This window comes from Carassius gibelio, chromosome B7 (assembly GCF_023724105.1).
Source record: "Carassius gibelio isolate Cgi1373 ecotype wild population from Czech Republic chromosome B7, carGib1.2-hapl.c, whole genome shotgun sequence".
In the NCBI taxonomy this organism is placed as follows: domain Eukaryota; kingdom Metazoa; phylum Chordata; class Actinopteri; order Cypriniformes; family Cyprinidae; genus Carassius; species Carassius gibelio.
In genome coordinates, this window is record NC_068402.1 from 17,590,885 (window position 1) to 17,614,356 (window position 23,472).

The following is a 23,472-nucleotide window of genomic DNA, read 5'->3' on the forward strand; positions in this document are numbered from 1 at the left end:
TAAATAGTGTCTGTGCAATCAAGACGATGATATAGCTGAAAATGAAGTGTCCCCAACTAAACAAGCCAGAGGCAACAGCTGCAGGGAACCAAAACTCCAACGGTGACACAATGAAAGAAAAAACCTTGGTAAAACCCAGGCTCAGTCGGGGGTCCAGTTCTCCTCCAGCCAGGTGAAACCAGCAATTCAAGCAATCCTGGTCTCTGCTGACATTCAGGGGTGTAGAGATCCTCTCTAGGTGCTGATCCACCATCTGGTCTGGATGCGTACTGGATCTGGTGGCTAAGGTGACCTCTGAATAAAAACAAAACAGACTAATATTAGCGTAGATGAAATTCTTCTTGTGTGATATTGGAAGTGTTCCCAGTTCTGGTTGACCTAATTATTGCAGCCTAATAATCCTTCAAGAGATATGAATATTATAAATGTGTTAGTGTGTTATGTGTAAACCAGGTTAAAGAGACGTGTCTGTAATCTAGATTTATACTGACAGAGTTTGTCTGCCTCCCAAACAACACTAGGTAGATTATTCCAGAGTTTGGGGCTAAATAAGAAAAGGATCTGCCACCACAGTTGATTTTGATGTTCTAGGTGTTATCAAATTGCAAAGAGTTTTGAGAGTGCAGCGGAAGTGGAGAACTATAATAAGATAGTTGCTTGCTCAAGTACTGAGGTGCTAAACCATTCCGGGCTTTATAAATAATAAGCAATATTATAAAATCTATACAGTGTTTAATAGGGAGCCAGTGCAGTGTTGACAGAACCGGGCTAATATGGTCATACTTCCTGGTTCTAATAAGAATTTTGGATCGGCTGGAGTTTGTTTATTAAATGTTCCGAATAACCAGGTAGACACGTTTGTCTCCCCCTCCCCAATAACCGATGTTGCGTGAAGTATGTGAATATATCTGTGTGCATGTGTTTGTGCTTTTGCTTGCAGGCTTCCTACCATGTGCCGCGTGAATGCACTGTATGAGTAAAACCGGTCTGTGTGTGTGTGTGCGCATCTCCCTCTTTGTGTGAGTGCATGCCTGTGTGTGGCCAACTTGCTTTGTTGCTTCCTGACCCTGCATCTGTGAGGTTTATATAACTGGGCCGGTCTGTCAGGCAGAGCCTCCAACCAGCAATGTAACCTGACACCTGATCACCTCCCGCTGTACGTCTGCGTCTGAGTGCTTGTGCCCCCCATCTGTGTGTAGAAGTGTCTCGTACCCATTTTCCTCCACCTAATTCAGTTCGGTAAACGTGCATTTGTTTAAATTGTCTGCCACTAGCTGACTTTGAAAGACGGACATTCCCTTATTGAACCAGTCTGACAGCTCTGTTTCTCCCTAGAGCACTGATCTAAGGTCAGCATCGAATGACGGGTGACGTCAGATTCACTGATCTGGGGAGGGACATGAGGGGTTAAAGGTAAACAGGAAGTGTTTCTGGTAGCATTTCTATAGATAGGCGGTCTTTGCTGTGCAGCGGAAGGGGAGGGAGGACAGGAAAGGAAGAGGGAGGACATTGAGAGAGGGAGGGGTTAGTCAAGTTATAAGAAAAAAAAAAGCATGTGGGAAGTTTGCCAGGCCAAACTACACAGTAGGTCTCAATCTCAAGCCCTCTTTTACTTTGTTGTTCTCACTTTGCATGTGCTTGTAAGTGTGTGGACCTTGGACTTTGGGATCAGAAACTGTGTGTGTGAGAGTGTGTGTTTGTCTGAGCTAGCCGGCCATTTTCTCAGCTCACGCGAGGGTGGGGGGTTTAGAGGAATGTCAGGAGTTCAGGGCGATGACACTGTCTGATCGTCTGTTGGATCTTTTTAACCCTTTACACGCACGCACAGCACACGCAAGGAGATTCACAGGTGTGGGATGTCATCTTTGAGCTGGAAAATGCTTGTCTAGAGCTTTAGTGGTTGCAATTTAGAGGAGAAGAGTTTGATTTGGTTACTGTTTGTTTATTAGTTTTTGGCCTGGAGATGGTCGTTGGCTTCTGATTGGCTGGAGGTCAGGGCTGCAGGTTTCTGATTGGTCAGTAGATAAACAGGAGCCTCAGGTAAATGTCATGGCTGTTCATCTGTTGAGCGACCGTTGCCTGGTTTGTTTACTGAAAGAAAATATCTTTTGTTTCACAACCTTGTTCTCATTAAACATCCAAATTTCTGATGTATCTGAGAGAAATTAAATGCATTTCTTTTAATCATTTACACATTTTTTGCTCACTTTCATTAAATTACTGTAAAAAAAAAAAAAAAAAAAAAACAAAGCTTAACAGTATAAGCGGTATATCATGAAATTTTGGATGAATAAATCAAAAGTCAGGCTACACAATATGATCAAATCGCAATTTATGGACTGGTGTCTATTTTTGCACTTTTGTGCAAAAAGACTTCTGTTTAATTATGGAATTATTAATTTATGGATCATCGTTTTCATTTGATTACATTTTAAAAGATTGATCGGATTGTTGTATGTCTTTATTTGGTTACCTCTGTTTCAGAAAACCCCCCACAATTTCTGAAAAAAAAAAAATTTAAACATTTCATAGGCTCTACTATTGTAAAAATCGTAATAGATAATTTAATGTTAATGTTTTATGAATTCACTATATTAGACACTCGTTTGATATGCTTTTATTAAAATAAAATTTGAGGGAAAATAAAATTGTATGCATGTTTTAGATACATGGGGGGGGGGTTCCTTGGTCACATGCAAGAGTGCCAAGCGTACAGGTTTCTCCTCTGTATTTGTGTGTGTGTAATGTGATTTGCATTTTTGTGAATGGTGTTCAGTGTATTTGAGCGATGTTTGCATGTGTGTCTGACGGCATGTTTTGTGTTCTCGGTCACTCCTGTCTGTCCCTTTTGCCCTAAATAATGAAAGAAGCATAAAGGTCTAGTGGAGGTTTCCCGCTGTGTGCTCGTTTTCTCTTTCCCCTGCATACAGTATCTCTCTCTTCCTTGGTTCCTCATGGCCTCATAGCTGTCTGTCTGTCTGTCTGTTGTTCTATCTGTCATTCTGTTTATCATTATCTAATATTTTGAACACACACTGAAGGAAATTGTCTGCTATTGTCAGATATTGATCATAAAATAGTTCAACATTGTGCAATAAATTGGTGATTTCTTTTCTGGCATAACCCTGGAGTGAGCATAGAGTGGAGTAGACTGAGACTGGGGGTTGATGGTAATCCTCTGAGACAGATTAGGTCACCCAATCAAACTGTGAACCTGTACAACCCACACACATGAGCACTGGATTCCAGTGTACGTTATGTTGCAGTCTTCAGCTGATGTTATAATTAGTGTAACCTTAAAAGGATGGTTAACCCAAAAGTGAAAATTCCATCATTTACTCACCCTTGTGTTGTTACTAATGAATATAGATATACATATACTGTATGTGTTTGCACATGCCTGCATCATTGTACCACAATACTGAATTTATATGCTCATTTGTGAGTGTGTGTGCATTGTGTTTTGTGGTGTATGTGTGTGTTTTAGAAGAGTTTGGTGTGTTCTGTATGGGTCATTAATAGCCGTCGTGTTTAATGGGTTCAGGAAACCAATGCTACACATCAGGCCTTCCCTCATTAATCCTCTCTCTCTCCTTCTATCCCTCTAGCTCTATCTGCTGTACTCCACATTAGTCTGCAGTCTAGTCCTAATTATGGACTCTAAACTCTCTCTCTGGTCCTGACAGTGTAATTCATTTTCACCTAAGCAGGACACAGATTTTAGGTTGTGGGCAGGGATATCATTACAGTGTTCGACTGTAAGATCTCTAGATGAAAGTGAGAAAACTTGTGTGTGTGAAAGTGTGAGATTTAATAAGGTTTTGAAGAAAGCGAGTTTTTGTTGAGAAACTGTTAAACATGCAGAGGGTGTTCATTATCAATAGCTAAAGGAACTGGCTGTAAATCTGTACGTTTTTCTTGACTGTGAAAGTTGTCTCCGGGACGCTGGGGTTTTGTGGGTGTTTGTTAGGGTGTTGTTATGTAAATGCCAAGGTGTTCGGAGTATTTTTAGCATATTATTGCTACCTGTGTTTGAGGTAATAATGGGTACCAAAACCCCATATTAAATGGTCCCCGGGGCTAAATTATGAAATGATTGGATGAACATTATATGGTCCTGAGACTTTCACAGAAGATAGACCACTTTAATTATTGACTGCTATCAGGATGTGACGAAACCTTAGCTTAAATTAGTGACGGTCGTGGTGAGAAATTAGTAAGTCCTACAAATAAATAAAATAATGTAGGGCTGGATGATTATTTGAAAATAAATTGAAACTGAAATTAAGAACCTCTATCAAAGGTAGTTTTAATTCTATTAATACTTGCCTGTTAAAAAACATACTACCGTGTGTGTAGTCGGCGCTATACGGACGTGACTGTTGCACTCGCGTGTTTTGCAGTGTCTCGCGCTTTTGATTACACTAGCAGGTTTGCATTGTAACCTTTGTGTTTGACGGCACCTTATTGGAGTAGCTCTGCGCTGCACTTCATTTTTTTATAAAACCATTACTGTGCGTCTTGCAGTTTTAAACACAAAGACGTTTTCTGTGTGAATGGCCAGGAATAACCTAAAGTAAATATCCATGTTGAGGCACGTATAGAATCAAAATGCATCCGCCATAAATCAATAAACGGCAATAGCCACTGGATGGAAAATAATGAAATGATTTTAATAACTAAACCATATTGTGGATGAAAATAATAAGAGAAAAATAAAATTGGTGGTTATAATGGTGTTTAATAATGAATCAATGATTTTGAAAAGGTAACAAATGAATAATGCCTCTGTTTTATATGGCCGCATTGCTGTTGGAGCTGCATGCGCTGTAGCTGTTTTTATAAAGATATTTATATGACCGTCTCAGTTATAGTTATTAATGTAGTGCATTGCTGTTCAAGCTGCGCTCTGAAGCTGAAGAGCTGAATGAACACCGGTTAACTGTAGTGCTTAGAATCTATCAACATATTGTTTTTGTGTTGTTTTTTAGGGAAAAAAATACAAATGTTTATTAATAACAGCAATCTGTTGAGCTGTTTGCACCTTTCTGCATGCACTGATTAGATAATGAAATTGGAGTCTTCATGTGACTGCTTGGATATCTGGAATAGTTACAGGCACTAAGGACTAAGGAATTGGGATGCTGTAGCTCATACCTTTTTACAAGGAGCACAATTTGTAAAGATTGCACTGTACAGATCAAGAAGTTCACATTCATTTCAGTGTGTTTCTTACATGGTGGCTTAAGCATTTGCCACACACAGGCTTGAAATATCCTTGAAAATATCCACCTAATATAGGAGGTCTGAAAGTGGGCGGGTTTGGAGGAATAGAGCGCTCTCTCTCTCTCTCTCTTTCTCTCTCTCTCTCTCATGCAGAGCTGAACTCCTCCCAATATCTTGGTGCTGCTATTTCATCTTATTTACATATTAACCGTTTGGTTGCCATAGTGTAGAGGTGGTTTGTGCCATGTTTCCTCCTTACAGTATACAAGCACACTTTTATTTGCTTTCTCGTCACTCATAATGTTCTTCATCTTCTAGGTTATTCTCTCGTGAAGGTATATTCATGTACAAATATGAGTGACACAGACAAAACTAGTAACAAATGAAAAAAAAAAAATCGATATAACCTTGTCAGAAAGCTTTTACAAATGTAGAAATATCGTTTTGATACTACAACCTCTTTTTCACAACTTGCGAGCATATTTAAAGTGTGTGTGTATTTGGTATTCCCTACATTTTGGGGACCCCTCAAGTCTAGTTATACTAGTAAATTTTGACATTTTTTGGTCCCCGCGAGGAAACATAAATCATACAGAACATAAATCATACAGAATGATTTTATTTTCTTAATTTTCTTTAATTTAAATATCTAAAATAGCAGAACGTTTTGTGTGACGGGGCAGATTTAGGGGTAGGGGTAGGATAAGGGGATATAAGGATATAAGGAGATGATCATATAAAGTGTGTATTGAGGTTTTTGAGTTGTTTCCACCAGTCCAAACTTCAAGGCCTTGTTATCTCTGTCTTTTTCCCCCCTCTGTCTCTTTTGTTATCTCTCTCTCTCGGTCACACTTAGCCTGTTTGTACTGCGCAAACCATTTTATTGTTGCTAGCATACTCCCGGAAGAGGAACGTGCACATGCACCAACAGACACAGCTACACTATGTGCCATCTAGTGAGAAGAGTGTTTTAGTTGACTTTCAGTTCACATGTATTGTCTTGCCTTATTTTAACCAAAAGTGCAAAAGTTGCTCTTACTCCAGTCTCCAGGCTTGGTCGAACCACAGCTAATCTCTCTGCTACTCCGTAAAATTCTTAAGCTAAGATGTTTTAATGCGTGATTTCAGTAGCTAGTCATAACACCCAAGTGGTTCTATGCCTGACGTATTATTTGGGGTGTCATAAATGCACGTTTTTCCTCTGTGTTTTTTCCTCTCCTCTGACACTTGTTTTCATTTTTGCTGCATGTGTATGTGTGGGCTCAAGAGGTTTGTTGCAGTGCACGTGCACAGTTGCACATGGCCAATGTGTCACACTTAGGGAAAGTCAGGGCATGACCTCATTTCCCCTTGAGTATCTGTTGTCACTTCCTGTGAGTCTATCCAGGCAGCAGCACATGCCACCTGCCCCCTCTTCTGTATGTGTGTTTATGTGCGAACCTGAAAATTGAATTGCTGACATGATTCTGAAATATTTCAAATTAGAATTGTGATTTATTTTACTTGTTTAGGTCAAAACAATGCTGTTTTGACACAAAATAGCTGTTGAATATATGTGTAGGTGTATTCGTTTCCTTAAACACTAGCTGTTGTGCATTTTGTGCCTGGCAAGTAGAGAAATTCAGTATTTTTGGGGTTAAGTTGTGAAAGTTAATGTAATAACAGCTAGCACCCTCTGCTGGACCTCCTGCTTCACAATGAGCTAAAGAGAGAGCGAGAGAGTGAGTGAGCAAGGGAGAGAGAGAGAGAGAAAAACGAGTCCGGATTTTAACGACATCTCTAATATTCATGCTGATGCGTTTTGCTGCTTTGTGCTTTCATTTCTCTCCGCTTCGTCCGTGTCTCCTGCTCGCCGCACACACCCCAGCCTGAGAGAGGGGAGGGGAATGAGGGAAAAGGAAGGAAAAAAAAACAAGTGGAAATAAGGAAAACAAGCTACAGAGTGTCCAACTTAGCCAGTACAAAAAACCTTTTGTGTTAGCAATCCTACCTTCGTCTGGGATGTGAAAGGAGGAAGAGGAACGAGAAGTCTTGACGGTCTGTACGCACTTGTGTGTGTACACAGAAGAGACAAGAAAACGACGGCCGGGAGAGATCGAGCACAGTTGTTCTCGGACGAACGGACGGTCGGAGGGAATCGATGAGAACGAGTCAGTGAGAGAGGGAGGGAAAAGAATAGACGAGCTCAGCTGAGTGCAGCAGAATGAGAGAATCCCGGACCAGCGTGGCTGCTTCGTCTGTCTCTTCCTCATTCCCTCGTTTTCCGTGAAGTGCAGCTCCATGCAGCCCGGCCAGGGGAGGAGGTGAACAGGGCTTCTTCAGCCACGGACTTGCCGGGGCAGGGAGGGAGAGAGGGAAAGTGAGCGAGCAAGAGAGAGAGAGAGAGAGAAGGGAGGAGGGAGGGAGCAAGCAAGAGAGAGAGAGAGAGAGAGAGAGAAAAAAACGGCGAAAGGGCTTTTGTTGGCGGTTGGAGAGAGGGAAGAGGGGGGAAAGAAGAAAAGAAAAAACATGTCTACGGTGAACAGGCCGAGAGGACGGGTGAGTGAGTGAGTGAGCGAGCAAGCGCGTGTGTGTTTGTGTGTGGGGGGTGGAGAGAGGTGGAGGTGGAGGAGGAGGAGGGAAGGGTGGGGGAGGGGGCCGGCAGGAACTGAACAGCTACAGGCTCATGCGGCAGGCTACACAATCGCCGCCATCTTGTGCTAACTGCTTTTCTCCATTTCTTATTCTTTCGCTTGTGTGCTACCAGGGAGAGTGCTGTGTTATCTAGCTCTTGACTGGGTGTCCTCTGTCTCTGTCGGTTCTTCTTCCTGTTTCATTGCTTTCATTCACCGAGGCGCAGTAAAATGTGCCACATGTGTGCAGGAGGCATTGTGTTGCAGTGCCGCGTGCACGTTTCTGCTTCAACATAGTTTTATTCTAAGCAGAGACGGTGATGACCTGAGCGTGGAGAGGGATTGAAATCGCTGTGGCGCTGGCAGCCTGTAATTTCAGTTATTTATAGATGTGTTACATAGCTGCAGTGCTCACGGCTTGCTGCATTTTCCCCTCTCTCTCTCTCTCTCCCGCTCACGTCATATTCTCTCTATTACTCATTTTCTCACATATGCTCTCCCGCCTTCCCCCTATAGCTTTTCTCCATTTCTCCATTCCTGCTGATTTACCCTTTCACGCCTCGAATGGATTAGTGTGAATATTTCACGAGAGCTCGCTCTGCTCTCCGGCTCATGTTTAGCCACCAAACGAGTTAGTGTTTATAACCCACCCCCACTCTCTTTTCTTTTGTTTCACTCTTTCCAGATAATTCCTTTTATTTAGCCGTCAGGAAAGCGCAGGCCGGTTGATCCGATTTTATGTCTCTCTCTTTTTTTTTTTGAGTCAACAAAGCTTTATTGGCAAGACTGGAACATTGCTCTGGCCATGTGTCATATTTATAACGAGCGAGCGTGCAACGTAAAACCCAATAAAGTAAAAGATAAGATCTCTTTGTTCTTCTTTATGGGTTTAAACTCACTTTAGCTGCTTTCCGAGTGAAAAAGAGAGCAAGAAATGGAGAAAACCGGGAGATTGCATGTCAGCGAAACAGGCATGAATAATAAAAGTTGGCATGTCTCGGCCTGCTATATGATCGTGCTGTGAATTATACATGACTGTCTTTTTATTTCATGGGGTGAGGGGTGGATAATGTGAATAGACAGGCTCTCAGGTTGAAGATTTTATCTCTTGAACTTTAATCAGTGTGTGATGTCATTCTGATGAACTGTGACTTATTAACGCCCCATACCTTGTTTACTAATGGTATCTCTGATGTTTAGAGGATTAAACCAGTAATAAAATGATGAATACATGTGTGTGCAACCCCAGTGGTGTGCAGCTTTTCCCTGTACAGTAAGCCAAACCATTCCTTTATCTTCCCCTATAGCTGGTTGGCCACGTGAATGGATAGCAGAGAGTATTATGAAACCCAGCATTAGGAACATTGATGATGCAGCAGTTCAAAGATGGAGGATTTCCCATGTTGTCATCCAGTATGTGTGGGTGGACTCAGGCATACCGTGCTGCACTGCTTGAGCAACAATCAGATGAGATGTGATCTCCGAGGATTTTTATCTTGGACCTCTTACATTTAGTCTGCTGGCGAGGTCATGCAGTAACTAGTGTGCTCATTAAATTTTCAACCAGTAGAGTTGAGCTGGGTAAAGAATGGACCATAACACTTGAGCGGAGTTGATGTAAGCAAAATTATCTCTACAACCTGACAGGCTTCATTGAAATAGGTGTCATGAGAAATCACATCTGTCTCGGTATCAGCCCTAGACTACTTACTGTAACTGCAAAAAAGAATCATGGGAGTAAAATGTTTAAGACAATCAGTAAGCTAGCTAGTTAGAAATGTTCTTTGCTTGTCAACAAAATACGTAATACATTTTTTTCCCACCGGGCAAAATGGTTGGCAAAATTCCTAATTTAACCTGCCACTCAAATTTTTTCCCCATTTCAAATAAATTGTATAATTGACTGTGATTTGGGGGGAAAAAAATGCACAAAGACCGATTTAAATGGAGCCAAAAAGCATTTATTTTTGCACGAACAGAATCTCTGGTCTCTTTTGTTCAGCTGTAATTAAAATCAGCATGAAATGAAAATCAATTTTTTGAATGAACGTAGTGATCTTATTATATTAACCATTCATCCATGCAGAAATTGTTCTTTTAATAATTTGATCTTCCGGTGTAAAGACAGACTTCTCCCGGCATATATATATATATATATATATATATATATATATATATATATATATATATATATATATATATATATATATATATATATATATATCGGTAACCATGTGTGAATGCTTATTTGTGCTTTTAACTGAACTTATGACTGGGGGTGATGCTTAAGATATAGTTGGCCATTCAGGGTTTCTTAAAAAAAAAAAAAAAAAAAAAAAAATATTAGTAATACATAATAGTAATTATTATTAAAAGATAAAACCACTGCCAATTCTGCTACAGTACTAACAATATACAATGCACTAGAATTGATGAGATGCTAGGATCATGGATATTAAACACATTGTCAGCATTGCCTCAAACTGATTTGTTGAAATCAAAACAGGGATGGTGATAGATGAGCTTCAGCCCACGATATTGCCATTTGCTCATAAGCTCCACCTATCTTCTGCTTGTTTTTAAAAGCTGAATAATTCCAAATGAACTCCGTTATTTTGACAGGGAGGTACAACAAAGAATATAGTTTACATGTATCATGTCGATTCAGCGTGCTATGCAAGACTCTCGCTCTTTATGTGTTAGAAACACAGCGCTCTCAGCAAAGCAGTGGCATCCATTGAGATTAACAGAAAAAAACTCAGTCAGTGTCCAGCAAGTGAAAATATATATGTAACGATATGTAACATCATTTAGTCGCCCAGAGTAAAATTTTGTTGCGTATGCGAGTGATTTACTTCGCAGTGTAGGGTTGTCCCTGTTGATGCATGATGGACTCCTCTGAACATTTAATCCACCTAAATGGAGTCCCTTTTCTTAAAATCAATTGCAAGCTCACATTCCTGTATTTAATTATCAAAACAAATTAATAACTCCAAGTCCTCGCACCTGTTTAAAAAAAAATAAAAAATTGATAATTAATTTCACTTGAATGTGCATCACAAAACAGAAAAAAATAACAATCTGCATGTATCAGTCTATACTTGCATTACATTATGAATTTAACATGTTAAATTTCCCTTTACACCGTTGTCTTTTTTTAAAGCGTTAGTTCACCCCCCCCCCCCCCCCCAAAAAAAAATGTAACAAAAATTGCCTGTTATTTACTCGAGCCATAGGTGTATATGATTTTCTTCTTTCAGATGAATCTGATCTGAATTATATAAAAAATTGTCCTGGCTGTTCCAAGCTCTATCATTGCAGTGGGTGGGTGTTTCTGTTCAACAGTCCAAAAAACGTTAAATAAAGTGTATGCATCCATAATAAAATTTGCCTCACACGGCTCCGGAGCGTGAATAAAGGCTTCCTGTAGCAAAAAACTGCCAATATTTTTTGTAAGAAAAATATCTATATTTCAAACATAATAAACGCTTATTTTCTTTTCGCAATTTGTCATATGCAGAAGCAGTTCTGGAAGATGCAGAAGATGTCGGCATTGCATGATTAGTGACAAACGCAGAGGGAAAACTAAACAAAATGGCGGTCACGAATTAGAAGTACAAATCGAGGATTTGTAAAGAAAAATGTCAGAGGATTTTGATATAAGCCAAGAGGAGACTGGTTTTCCCTTACTAAAGTAAGGAAACTTTGCTTCTTTTGCGCCTGTAAACAAGGCATATCTCAGAGGCGTGCGTGCAGCACATACTGTACATATGTCATCCGCCAGAACAGCTTCTGCATACGACAATCAGTAAAAATGAGAGAAAAGTGATTATTACGTTTGAAATATGGAAGGTTTTTCTTACAAAAACACATGCAATCGCTACAGGTGGCCTTCATTCACACCCCAGAGCTATGTGGGGCCTGTTTTATTATGGATGTGTGTGCTTTATTTAACGTGTTTTGGACTGTTAAAGAGAAACACCCACCCACTGCAATAGTAATGCTTGGAATAGCCAGGACAATTTTTAAACTAACTCCGATTGGATTCATCTAAAAGGTGAAAGTCATATACACCTAGGATTCCTTGAGGGTGAGTAAAACAGGCTAATTTTCATTTTTGGGTGAACTAACTCTTTTAGCCCAGTTTAGATTGGACTCTAATGATAACAACAAATAGTAGGCACATTTTCTTAAAAATTTTGACAAAAACTTTGCTTTTGCAATGCACATTATAAGCGAACCACCATAGATGAGCAAAATTAGTCGCCACTGTGTATGAAACTACCAGCATTTGGCTGGGAGAGTCTGCTAACTTCATACCCCGCCTGTGAATGATTTTGCACATTCTGGGTTGTTGGCATCTCTTTGGAGGTCTGTGTGTTAGAGTGAGGTTTTAGTGCATGAAGTTAGCTTACAGATCCTTTTTACTAATATGTGCAGGGTAACTGTTTCACTGTACTGACTTTGTCCCCCTTAAAAAGAAGCCTATTAAAGTATTTACATCCACTTGAGTCCAAGTTTTCTAGGTCATGACTAGAGGAGTAATTGCTGTTGAATTGAAGCTCATCGTTATTTTTCTTGTCCAATAGCGCTCTTACATTGACCATCAGACTAGTCTACATGGCGTCATGGTATCTTAAATAGTGTATTGTTCATCATGGGTTCAGCATATGGAATTACCGAATCCTGAAATAGAAGCCTGTTTATTGGCTTCCTGTACAGTCCTGGCTACACAACAACTGTAGATGAAGCCGGTCCTATGGAGAACATTGATATCTTGTTTGGGTGTTAATATCTTTCTTTTTCTCTTTTCTCACAGCCTCCTAAGAACACTAATGGTCCCAGCAGCCAACCGCGGGTACTCAGCCCACCAGTGAAGAGCAGCTCCTCTTCTTCCTCTTCATCATCCTCATACATATCCGTGTCAGAGAAGCGGGCACAGAAGCGACAGCAGCAGCAGCAGCAACAGCAGATGGAGGCGTCCCTTTCGGACGATAAACAACAGAAGGCCAATCTAATCATCTCAGAGGCCATCGCCAAAGCACGAGAGAGGGGAGAGAAAAATATTCCACGCGTCATGAGTCCAGAAAGCTTCCCGTCTTCTTCGTCGCAACACCGCAGTCACAGGGCCCGTTCTTCCAAGTCCAGAGGCAAGGATAAGAGTTCCAAGAAGGCCCGGATTGTGACGTCATCCAAGTCCAAACAAAAGGCTCAAATTGGGTAAGACCGCTGTAGCATTCTTAGGAAAAGTGTTGTACAGCTGTTTCTGTCCTGATCCGTGATGACATCTGTTTATCCAAGAGCTTCTCTGTGACTTCACCTGCATATTGTTAGCCATGCAGCTAATCATGCAGCCATGCAGCTAGACTTAACATGTGTTTGTCTATTAAGTTTAAATCTGATGATGGGTTCTCATAGATCGTGAGGATCATTGACTGCTATGGTAAGCTGCTACTTCCAGCTAAAAGCATTTAAAGAAACAATAAGCTAGAAGAGACAATATTGTGATAATATTCAAGAGTAAAGGCCATCATTAGAAATGAAGTTTCACATTTTTAAGAGTAAATGTGGACATTCAAGTATAGCAGAAATGCATCAACTTTTCACTATAAGGAGCCTTAAATGATAGAGAATATATTTCCGTGCAAAAATTTGATCTCAGCCAATTCTTTTTCCTTATTTCACTTTAATGCACATTGTGACTTATGTAAAAGAATAGCAAATTCACCTTAGGCTAGCACATGAACTTGTATGCAAATGTTGAGAGTTTATGTGCATATCAAGCGTTTCCTGTCAGGTTTTCTTAAGTGCAACTTTTGCCAACAATAGTCTCTGACAAGTAAAAAAATAACTTTTTTTTTTGTTTGAGTTTTTTATAAGAAACTGTAGCACTGCAAATATGGCAAGCACAGCAAAATGCTCTGTAAAACAGTAACTCCATTCAGGAAGTATTAAGGTGTCAGCGTTTTTTTTATTTTTATATTTACAGATACATTTTCAATCATTCACATCCGGATGATTCTGTCGTCCACTGTTAGGAAGTCTTTGGATCTAGAAATGTGCTCAGAGTATGCAGGAAGTGTTCACTTTTTAACAAGTTACAGAACATTTTAGCAAACATTTTGAACCAAGGACCACTTTTAATAACCCCAAACGGTTTGCTGTTGTGAAAAACTCTGCCCTAGCAGTTCTCTCCAGGAACATTGGAGATTTGAGTACTGAAGAGTAATATGGGGACAATTTTACAGTCATATTTTTGATGATCCAATTTTTTTACGCCAAATCACCTCAATATAATGCAAAGAACTACCTTTCTATACAAGGTTTTCGAAAAATAAGTGTTAATACGTTTTTCTTTTTTTTTTTTTTTCTTTTTTTTTTCTTATCTGAAAAGTAATATTCAAAATGATTTCAATAATAAATACTGATCAAAAACATTTTTTTTTTCTCTGAGAATTAAAATACCCCCTGAGACCTTCTGGGGGTCCCTGGACCTTAGTTTGAAAATTAAGTTTGAAAGGGAAAATGATCAGCCTTTTTTGTAATCCACAAACATGGCAAAGGAACAAACGTACACTAAACAGTAATCTGGTGTTCTCCCATTTTTGTTGTGGTTAATGATTACTTCATGTGCTTTATGTGCCTTCATATGACGTCTAACAGCAGTGCTCACATGGAGAGGCTATTCTGGCGAAGGTGAATAGATCAGAAGTTTGAATCAAACGTGCAGAGCTTTATGACATCATGACGTCATCTGATCTGCATTAATGGAGGACAGAATGGGAGATTGTGATATGAGATTTCTAGGTCATGTGTAGGCCTCTGCAAACTTTATGCCACTAAATATTATCTCAAGCTCTACGATTCCGTCTAGATGCTGCTTTTTTTCTTAGTAAGGCTGTGTGCTCTCTTATGGTCCATTGGTGAGATTACGAAGCTAGCATGAAAATGTTTAACATTCCCTCTGTGCTTGTAAAAGCAGTGTGTTGAATTTCTTCAGTAACTTGTTCGTGGTGCTTAATGGATTAGCAGTCTGACTGACCCAAATACTTCAGCAGTAAAGGCAAGACAAACAGGACATGTGTATGTTCAGACTCAATTCCTCACTGGGTGATTTCTTTTCTTGTTTAACACCGTTTATTGTCTCATGTTGTATGGATTGCAAAATTTACCACATCTGACAAGGAAGCAGACGTTGATGGCTTTCAAATGTTGGTCTGCAGATAGTCCAGAATGAGAAGGACATGTTTGCATATTGATATGGTAATAGGCTAAGTGGTCTCCTTCCCCCTGTAAAGTACTCAAAGTTACCTGTCTGGTTTGGCAAGCTTTTATTGAGGGCGTTTTGCTGTGTTAGTGTTGCATTACTCTGCTGACCCTCTAATGTACTGTACGCTGTCGCCGCTCTGCTATAAGAGGCTGGTATTTATTAACGGTTGAGTGTTTTGTTATAGCTAGTGGTTTCATGACCAAACGCAAAGACCATGAATGAAACCATGTTGGGAATAACAAGTTTTGTTAGTGTTGTTGTTGATGATAAGTTGTTATTTGACTATCAGGAAGACGTATAAACCTTATCCCAAATGCTGGATTAGGGGCTTCTTAAAATATTAGAATTTTTGCTCAATAAACTGCTAATTTGCTGCTTATTTATAGTTAGTAAGGTAGTTGTTAAGTTTAGGTATTGATTAGGGAGGTAGAATACGGTCATGCAGAATATGTGCTTTATTCGTACTAATAAACAGCCAATATGTTTATAATAGCCATGCTAATAAGCAACTAGGTAATAGTGCGTACTGGTCCCTATACTAAAGTGTAACCGCAAGGTCATAGCTTGCAGAATTATTTATATGCTCAGTGCTTCTGTGCTGTAAGACTGAAAATTGCTTTTTAATTAAAAATAAGTAGGCCTACTTTTGCAAGATATGACATTGTACAGGAAAGCGTTCTGTCCTTTTCTTCTTTTTGTTTTTACATTTTATTATAGAAAATTATTCTAAATATCTTTAAATAAAGGTTCAGTGTGACAGCATCCAGCTTTAATGATGGCAATTCAAAACCTTATCAAGAAAAAATATTAAATAAAAACAATTAGTTTCTGGAAACTTGGATTAAAGAAAAAGATGTTTTCCAATTATAAATATCATATATTAGTGCTAAATTTTATACACTTTATACTGTGGTGATAGCAGTCATATTTTAATAAATGTCAATCACAGCAAAAAAATATTAACATAATATTTATTATTATTATATATGTTAATAATGAGTTCGAGAATCATTAAAATGGCTTAAAAATAAAGGGAGAGTATATCAGTATTGCTTTGTCCTGTTGTGGGACACTTCAAGATTAGTTTTGTACTTCATTTTCTCACAATTTCCTTACACTATGCTGCACAGGGATCAAAATCAAATTCTCCCTTGAATATTTTCTCTGCCATATTTTTTTCTTTTTATCCACCACATAGCTCCTGCCTGCTCTCTCTGGTGAAGATGAAACATTATGTTGCATGTATCGTGGTGTAGTAGACTGATGCTGAGATCGCTTCAATTCAGATGTCACAAAGAATAGGACTGCCACCAAAAATTTTAGAATCCCTAAAATGACAATGGGACACTCTACTGTCTCTTGGACTTCTTGAACAAGCCACAAGATCACAAGTCCACATCAAGTGTGTAATTTGGGACATGGCCATTGGAAATTGGCTAATCTGCAGTGAGCTGTTTGCTTAACTGCTGCCTCACAAGTCTCAAATGTCACTCAAGTCACGTGTAATGTGGAAAGTTTGAGGTTATAGTTAAGGTAGCAAATATATAAAAAAGTGTGTATGCGATGCACTCAAGTAGTCTATGAGAGACTCCCTTCTTGATAATCAGTGGACAGTTGCAACAACCCCCCCCCCAAGTCAGGAAATTCCTTATCGAGAATAACAAGGATGTACCGATACCACTTTTTTTTTTTCAGAACTAGAACGATACCAATACTTTCATTTTTGGTACTCGCCAATACCGGTACCTTTATTTTCACAGCTTTTGTCTTATTTTTTATTTATTAATTTTTTATACAAATATTGAGTACGGAGACAAAATGAGGAGAAGAAGAATCATCATGTTAGTTGGTTTCATTTAGCAAACAGTTATTTCCACACTTAATTATACCTGTTAAAATGTATTGTTTAAGCATTTATTACTTTCACTATTCATTTTAATCGCTTCATTGCAGCAGCTCAATACTGTAATCATTAAACATTTTTTTTCTAATATAATACAGGAAACTACTCGTTATACAAGTGCGCAAATACTAATTTGGTGATGTCATTTGTGTCACGCACACTGTACTCGGACCCTCGTGTATAAATAAAAAACCATAACTCCTAAAGTGAGCTAAACATGCGCAGCGCGTACACATTTGCATTGGTGCAGAATGAGAGAGACACTTATAGCCTAGTGCATTTCACACAGTCTAGTTTCACTTTTGCTTTAATCATTTATGCTTGACATTTAAAATAAATGTTGTTTATGGTGAATGCCCCTATATTTTTTTTGTATGTTTTATATTTATTTTCGATTTGGTTTTAAATAGGGATGCACGATAATATCGGCACAATATCGGTATCGGCCGATAAAAGCTTAAAATGACCATTATCGGTATCGGCCGATATGAATATTTCTGCCGATGAGCCAAACCGATATTCTCCAAGTGAAATAATTGACCTGTTTTTCAGATGTGAATGTCTGTCTACATTTGTAAAATAATAAATTTATGGTAGAATCAGTACAGAAGAGATACATGGATTTCTCTTCAGTAAAATTAAAGTTTAAATATATCAGTATATATTTGTATATATATCGATATCGGTATCGGCATCGGCCAAAATTATTTTGAAAATATCGGCATATCGAATATCGGCCAAAATCCAATATCGTGCATCCCTAGTTTTAAACCAAATGCATGCGCTAATGGAGCGAACACAGCAATCAAGGTCATGCAACAGAAGTGTGTGCTCGCTCTCTCTCTCTCTCTCTCTCGCTCTCCTTACTGTCAAATAATTTTAGTAACTTGTGCACTCTTTTGCTTGCTTGCTTTTGACACATCCGTCCGAACTACAAACTTTCCAGTGATGTCTGTGAGATATTCACTCGACAAGCTTGTTCAGCTATATGTATTGTTACATATACTTACATGTATGGAGCATTTTTACGAGAACAAGTATAGGAGCGCAACATGGTGCCCGATTCTGATACCAGTGTCAGTATTGGTGCATCCCTAGAGAATAACCATACCTGTTACTACTATGGGTTTTCCTCATAGGTTTTCTTATCTGAAAAGATTTGTTGTAACTGGGGGCTGGATATTGATTTTCAAATCACTGTAGAGACATGGAGGCAGAGGTGGGCCTTTAGATCTTGCTTTCATAAATAGCAGGGATGGTGTCTTTGAGTCTGCAGTGGAGAGCAAAGCCAAAAACCTACTGACCCGCTTTGCACCAAACTGCACACTACAGCCAACAGCTGCCATTAAAGCAGACCATGTGATCTCAGAGATTGAGATAGAGACTGCAGCCAGTCACACACACTCATATTTATAACAGTACAGTCTGCCAGGCACGTTATGGCTGTGTTGATACAGCCATGTATCAGACTTTCCCCTTTCCTGCTATTGATATTTTTTATGTATTTGTGTGACCATTCATTAAGTACAGAAGAATCAGGTTGTTAAAAGTACAAACTTATTTTCCTTAGTGCGGTCAGAGATGCAGTGCTGGGCAAAAGTGAAGCAGAGCATGCAAGACGGATTGAGATTATGTTATGTATATGAAAAGTGTTGTGTTGTGAGGTGCAAAGCGTGTGATGGATACTGGATGTTTATTTAGACATTATATTGAACATAAAATAAATGGTGGGTTTCTCATCGCAGGGCTGATTTTAAACTAATTTTGTGTGTGTGTATGTACAACCATGTGTTTGTAGGAGCTTTTATGGAAAAGACTGAGTATGTGCGTATATGTAGCCTAGGTTACAGCCCTGAAATATTAATGCAGCCTTCTGCGTCTGCCTCCAAAGACTTTCCACACTCATCCATTGAGCATGTGTGCATGCATTTAAATGTGTTTGCCTCTGATTCATACAGCCTTTAAATACTGATGCATGATAAAGTAAGAGAAACAAACACACACACACACACAGTCTCCAGTTGTCAAACATACAGCGGCAACTACAGTCAATAAGATGATATATGTAATATATTATACATAATATATAAATGCATATTTATTTTTTGCTATTTTGTATGTGTTTTGATGGTTTTTGTTTGTTGGTGAGTTGACTTTGAGCCGTTATAAAACCTTTTAAACAACATGATTTAAATTCACGATCAATTCCTAAACATTGACCAGGTGGGATTTGTGATTGTTGGTTTTGGTTAGGAGCGTAACGATTCACTTGTTTTCTCGATGCATTGATAACAAACCCTGACGATTCATATGCATCAATCTTGAAACATGATTTTTGAATTTTTTGAATTTGTGAATCGCCAACCTCGGACAATGATCGTTTCAAAACACTAAGAATCGAATAAATCGCGATTTCTATAGCGATTCAATGCTTTCAAAATATATACACATTAAATTACTACACGCACAAATTAATGGAGACCTTGAACCGTGTTCGTGCCTCTAATCTGTCCTACACGTGCTCCACTGTTTACCACCCGAGACTTTCACTCTGCATCTCACCGACGGCGTTACCGGAGCAGTCGAAAGCTGTGTATTTATTGCATGGACGGGGGATAAAACGTAAGTGTCTAAATCATACGCACAGTTCCATTGAATGATAAATGTGTCTAAACAATGCGGATCAACCGAATGTGCAAAGGAAACTGTTAAAATAACCACAGCATTACTGATGACCTTGAAATAATAGCACAATGTTTAGCATGTGTGTTGCGTGTGTTGCTTTAGCAAACAGACATCTGGAGCGTTTTCTTTCAGAATCATCATTCGCTGATGGAGAAGAAAAGTTAAATAACTAGCCTACTATAGCATTTTATTTTGTGAAAATGAGATAAAGAAGTTCACACTGAAAGAGAAGCGATCTCGCTCTCTTAGACGTGCCAGGCTTTATCTGCAGCTAAACTGAATAAAAGTGGAATGAAGTGATGAAACGTAAAAAAAAACAAAAAAAACACAATAAATAAAATCTATGAATGATGCCGTGCTAATTGACATATCATTTATTATAGTACAGAAACTATATTTTCTAGTAACAGTATATTTTTCTACCTTACTCTGTGCAGAAAATTAAAAGAATTGCTAATTAAATGTATCCTAGTATATAAAACAATCATAAAATTGCCATTAGGAAAAAAATATCGATTGCGAATGAGTGATTATTGTCCAGCAGTGAATTAGATCTCTTACAGCTAATTAAAAGTAATCAAAAAAAGAGAATTCCTTGTAAAAAAAACATAAAATAAAAATTATGATAATACATAGGCTACATACATAAAATGATTGTATTGTACACTGAAATGATGCTACGCCCCTGGTGTGACAAAATGTTAGCTTTCACTTTTCAAAAAACAACTAGATAAGTGCATTGTCTTATAGAAAATCTACCTGTCTGTCTGTCTTTATATTTTTTTTATGTTATCATACTTATTTTATAAAATGACAAAGTTTGTGGTTGATTGTGGACCCTGTGTGTGTGCTTGTGTGTGTGTTTGTGTTGTTGGGTCCCTTGAAAGAGGAGAGCAAAAGAAAGATGTTTAGTGTGTTAAACTGGCTTAGCTCACATGCTTTCACAGGTTAGCTCAGTCCAGCTCTGTCCGTACACACACCCCGCACAGTAAAGACCAGCTCTCAGTCTCATTTCACAGCTGCTGAGTGGAGCTGGTGTGTCACTCACAGGATACAACATCACTGCTTCCACCCACGCCACCAGCTCCACTCTGATCAGGTCGCTAGGCAACCAGGAAGTCACGTTGTCCCGGAGACTAGTGAAGTGTAACATCATCCACAGAGCGAGAGTGAAAGAGCGAGTGATGCACACAGCTGATGTCCTGACGATCATTTCCTCTTTATGTGTGTCTGCCACTGAGGAGATGGCAAACGTCTGACTGTTTTAAGTGTCCAGCGTGAAAGATGGAATTTTGTGAAATCGTTTGACTGTTTATTGTTTGCACTGGATATTTTCATGTGTGCTGAAGATTTGGTTTTATTACATGACATTTACAATGGAGTTAAGAGAAACCAGTGTTTGGTTTTATTTATATACTAAGATTATTTATTATTTAATTTAATTTAATTGAGCTTTTATTTTTATATTTTCAGGTTTTATATAATCATCAATATCATATATATATTTTAGTTTTCTACATAGATTTTATTTTTCAGTTTTAGTGATTTACTTAATCACCAAAATAACTTTAACAGAACTTTCAAACCTATCTAGCCTATAACAGCACTGCTCCCCCATCCCCCCCCCCTCGACATACACATGACCGGAAGGAGCCAAAGCGGTCGACTGTGGCATAATAAAAGCTCCGCTGCTTTTGAGCCGTGTGTCATGCTGGTTCAGCGGCCTCGTTTCACTTCGGCGTGTTTCAGCCTCACTGTGATTCATTCTACTACGTTAATAAATCATTTGCTCATCCATGAACATGATTTTTTCCTGGGTCCCATTGGATTGATGAAGAGAACTCCCATGATTCCACACTCAGCCACGGTGTCATCAAACCTCTTTGTTTGTATCGAATATGTGCCCTCTAGTGGCAAACAATTTACATTTTGTGCCATTAAATGTTAGTAAATCATTAGTAAATCGATTCTTTTGATCTATCGGTTGGATTGATCCAATCAACAAAGTGGTCATTTGGTTTGTTTCCATAAAATGTTTTGAATAATACTGGTTTCTTCGGATTGAAATCCAGTGGGTACCGGTGTTAAAATAAGTCTCTCTGTTTGTTCTTCTCTTTGACAGGAAAATCATTATAAAGCTTGGAAAGAAGAAGCGAAAGAAGACTGATTCCTCTGAAGAGCTTTCTGATGATGACAGACCAACTCGACGATCCTCTAAAGATGATGATTCGGTGAGCTTTGGGTTTTTTATCTATTCTTGATATGTCTGCATGAACCTTTCGTGCTGTTTTATATAATCATCAAGCAAGAAAAGCATTTGAAAGTAATCATTTCTGGAGCAGGTGGTACAAATTGTATGCACTTTGTTGCTGGCTATTCTTTAAACTGCATAATGCCATAGTGATTCCTGCAGCATGTGTTCAGTATGTTAAGTCCAAGAGCTAAAGAGACTGAGATGACTGCTGTTCCCTCAAATGAATTCCATCTCTTTCTTCTGAAATGACTAACCTCTCATTCCCCCATCCATGATATACCCCGCTCTACCCTTCCAGATATAATTATCCTCTTTAAATACCCCTGTGTTAATTAAAGCACTGTTCTTTTGATGACTCAGTTGGGCTGTCGGAGCTTTTTTTGGGAAACACTGGGGTCTTGTGGCAGGGCGGGTGGGTCTTTATTTGGTCATCCTGAGATATTCTCATCCTCTCCATTTACTTTAACTCCTACACATTTAGGTCATGTTATATTTGGGAGGACAGACAGCCTCTCTCTCTTTCTCTTCTCTCTCTCTCTCTCTCTCTCTCTCTCTCTCTCTCTCTCTCTCTCTCTCTGTGTGCTGTACTAATTTATTAAAGGCCCCCTGATAGGCACCTCTGATTTGCTGAGTGAATAATAAAATTGTGCATGTGCAGGGGTTCTCCTCCTCTCTTGGTCATCTAAAGTGACATTTACATGGCTCAAGAAGCCCCCTGGAGTAAATTTATGACAACTGTAATATGGTTTTTGCTAATTATTTAAAATTCAGTTGATAATTTCTTTATTTATTTGGAAATGCTGTCATTTGTGTAAAATGTATGCATTTATATATACATTCCTGAATGCATATATATTATACACACTATTCAAAAGAGGGGAATGACTTGAAAAAAAAACAACAACTTCAATTTATTCAGCATTAATGCATGCATACTTTACAATAAACCTGCATCTGTTTTATCAAATAAAGGGGCTTAAATGAGCATTAGAGACTTGAAAAAAAGTTCAAACATATGCTCACTTTTGTTTGTGCGTCTACAGAAGCGTCGTTCGAACCGGAAGGTCAAGAGGAAGAAGTATGAGGATGATGGTGAGGCTCGATTTTCTGATGAAGAGATGAAGGTCATCGTAAAAGCCAAGAAGACCAACTCCAGTGCTCAAAAACAGCCTTCGGTGCAACTGTTTGTGGTGTGTACATTAAATCTCACTGCAGTTAGCAGCACACATAATTGTTTCTTATGATGTGTCCCAGCATGCTCGAGCAGCTCTCTGATCTGGATTATAATGTGCTATGTTTAGAATCCTTTTATGTGTGTGTGAGAGAGAGAGAAGTTGTGTGTGCATTTAAGTATATGTTGTGGTAGGAAGAGTCTCTGATCTGGTTTATGTTGGTTTATAGGAGAACCCGACTGAGGAAGATGCTGCTGTGGTTGATAAAATCATGGCATCTCGTGTGGTGAAAAACGAGGTAAGAATCTCTGTGTTTTATCTTTAGATCTCATTCAGTTTTATTCTGGAAA

The 23,472-nt window shown here is 38.8% G+C and overlaps 1 protein-coding gene and 1 long non-coding RNA gene across 14 annotated transcripts in view; one reads left to right on the forward strand and one right to left on the reverse strand.

The window, feature by feature from the left end:
- The window catches only part of LOC127962580 (chromodomain-helicase-DNA-binding protein 9), a 64,633-nt gene that overhangs the window by 15,104 nt on the left and 26,057 nt on the right, over window positions 1-23,472 (forward strand). For 11 of the 13 annotated variants that reach the window (XM_052562201.1, XM_052562192.1, XM_052562196.1 and 8 more), the window contains exons 3-6: window positions 12,658-13,058; window positions 21,819-21,927; window positions 22,994-23,140; window positions 23,352-23,420. In XM_052562201.1, the coding sequence (XP_052418161.1) occupies window positions 12,658-13,058; window positions 21,819-21,927; window positions 22,994-23,140; window positions 23,352-23,420 (726 nt within the window). Of the gene's footprint in view, window positions 1-7,602; window positions 7,765-12,657; window positions 13,059-21,818; window positions 21,928-22,993; window positions 23,141-23,351; window positions 23,421-23,472 lie in introns of those variants that run through there. The other 2 variants (XM_052562204.1, XM_052562205.1) reach the window with 1 other exon arrangement.
- On the reverse strand, window positions 5,830-7,366 carry LOC127962582 (uncharacterized). Its single transcript, XR_008154608.1, has 2 exons — window positions 7,217-7,366; window positions 5,830-7,094 (listed from the first exon to the last, which is right to left on the reverse strand). It is a non-coding gene; the product is annotated as an uncharacterized LOC127962582 (long non-coding RNA).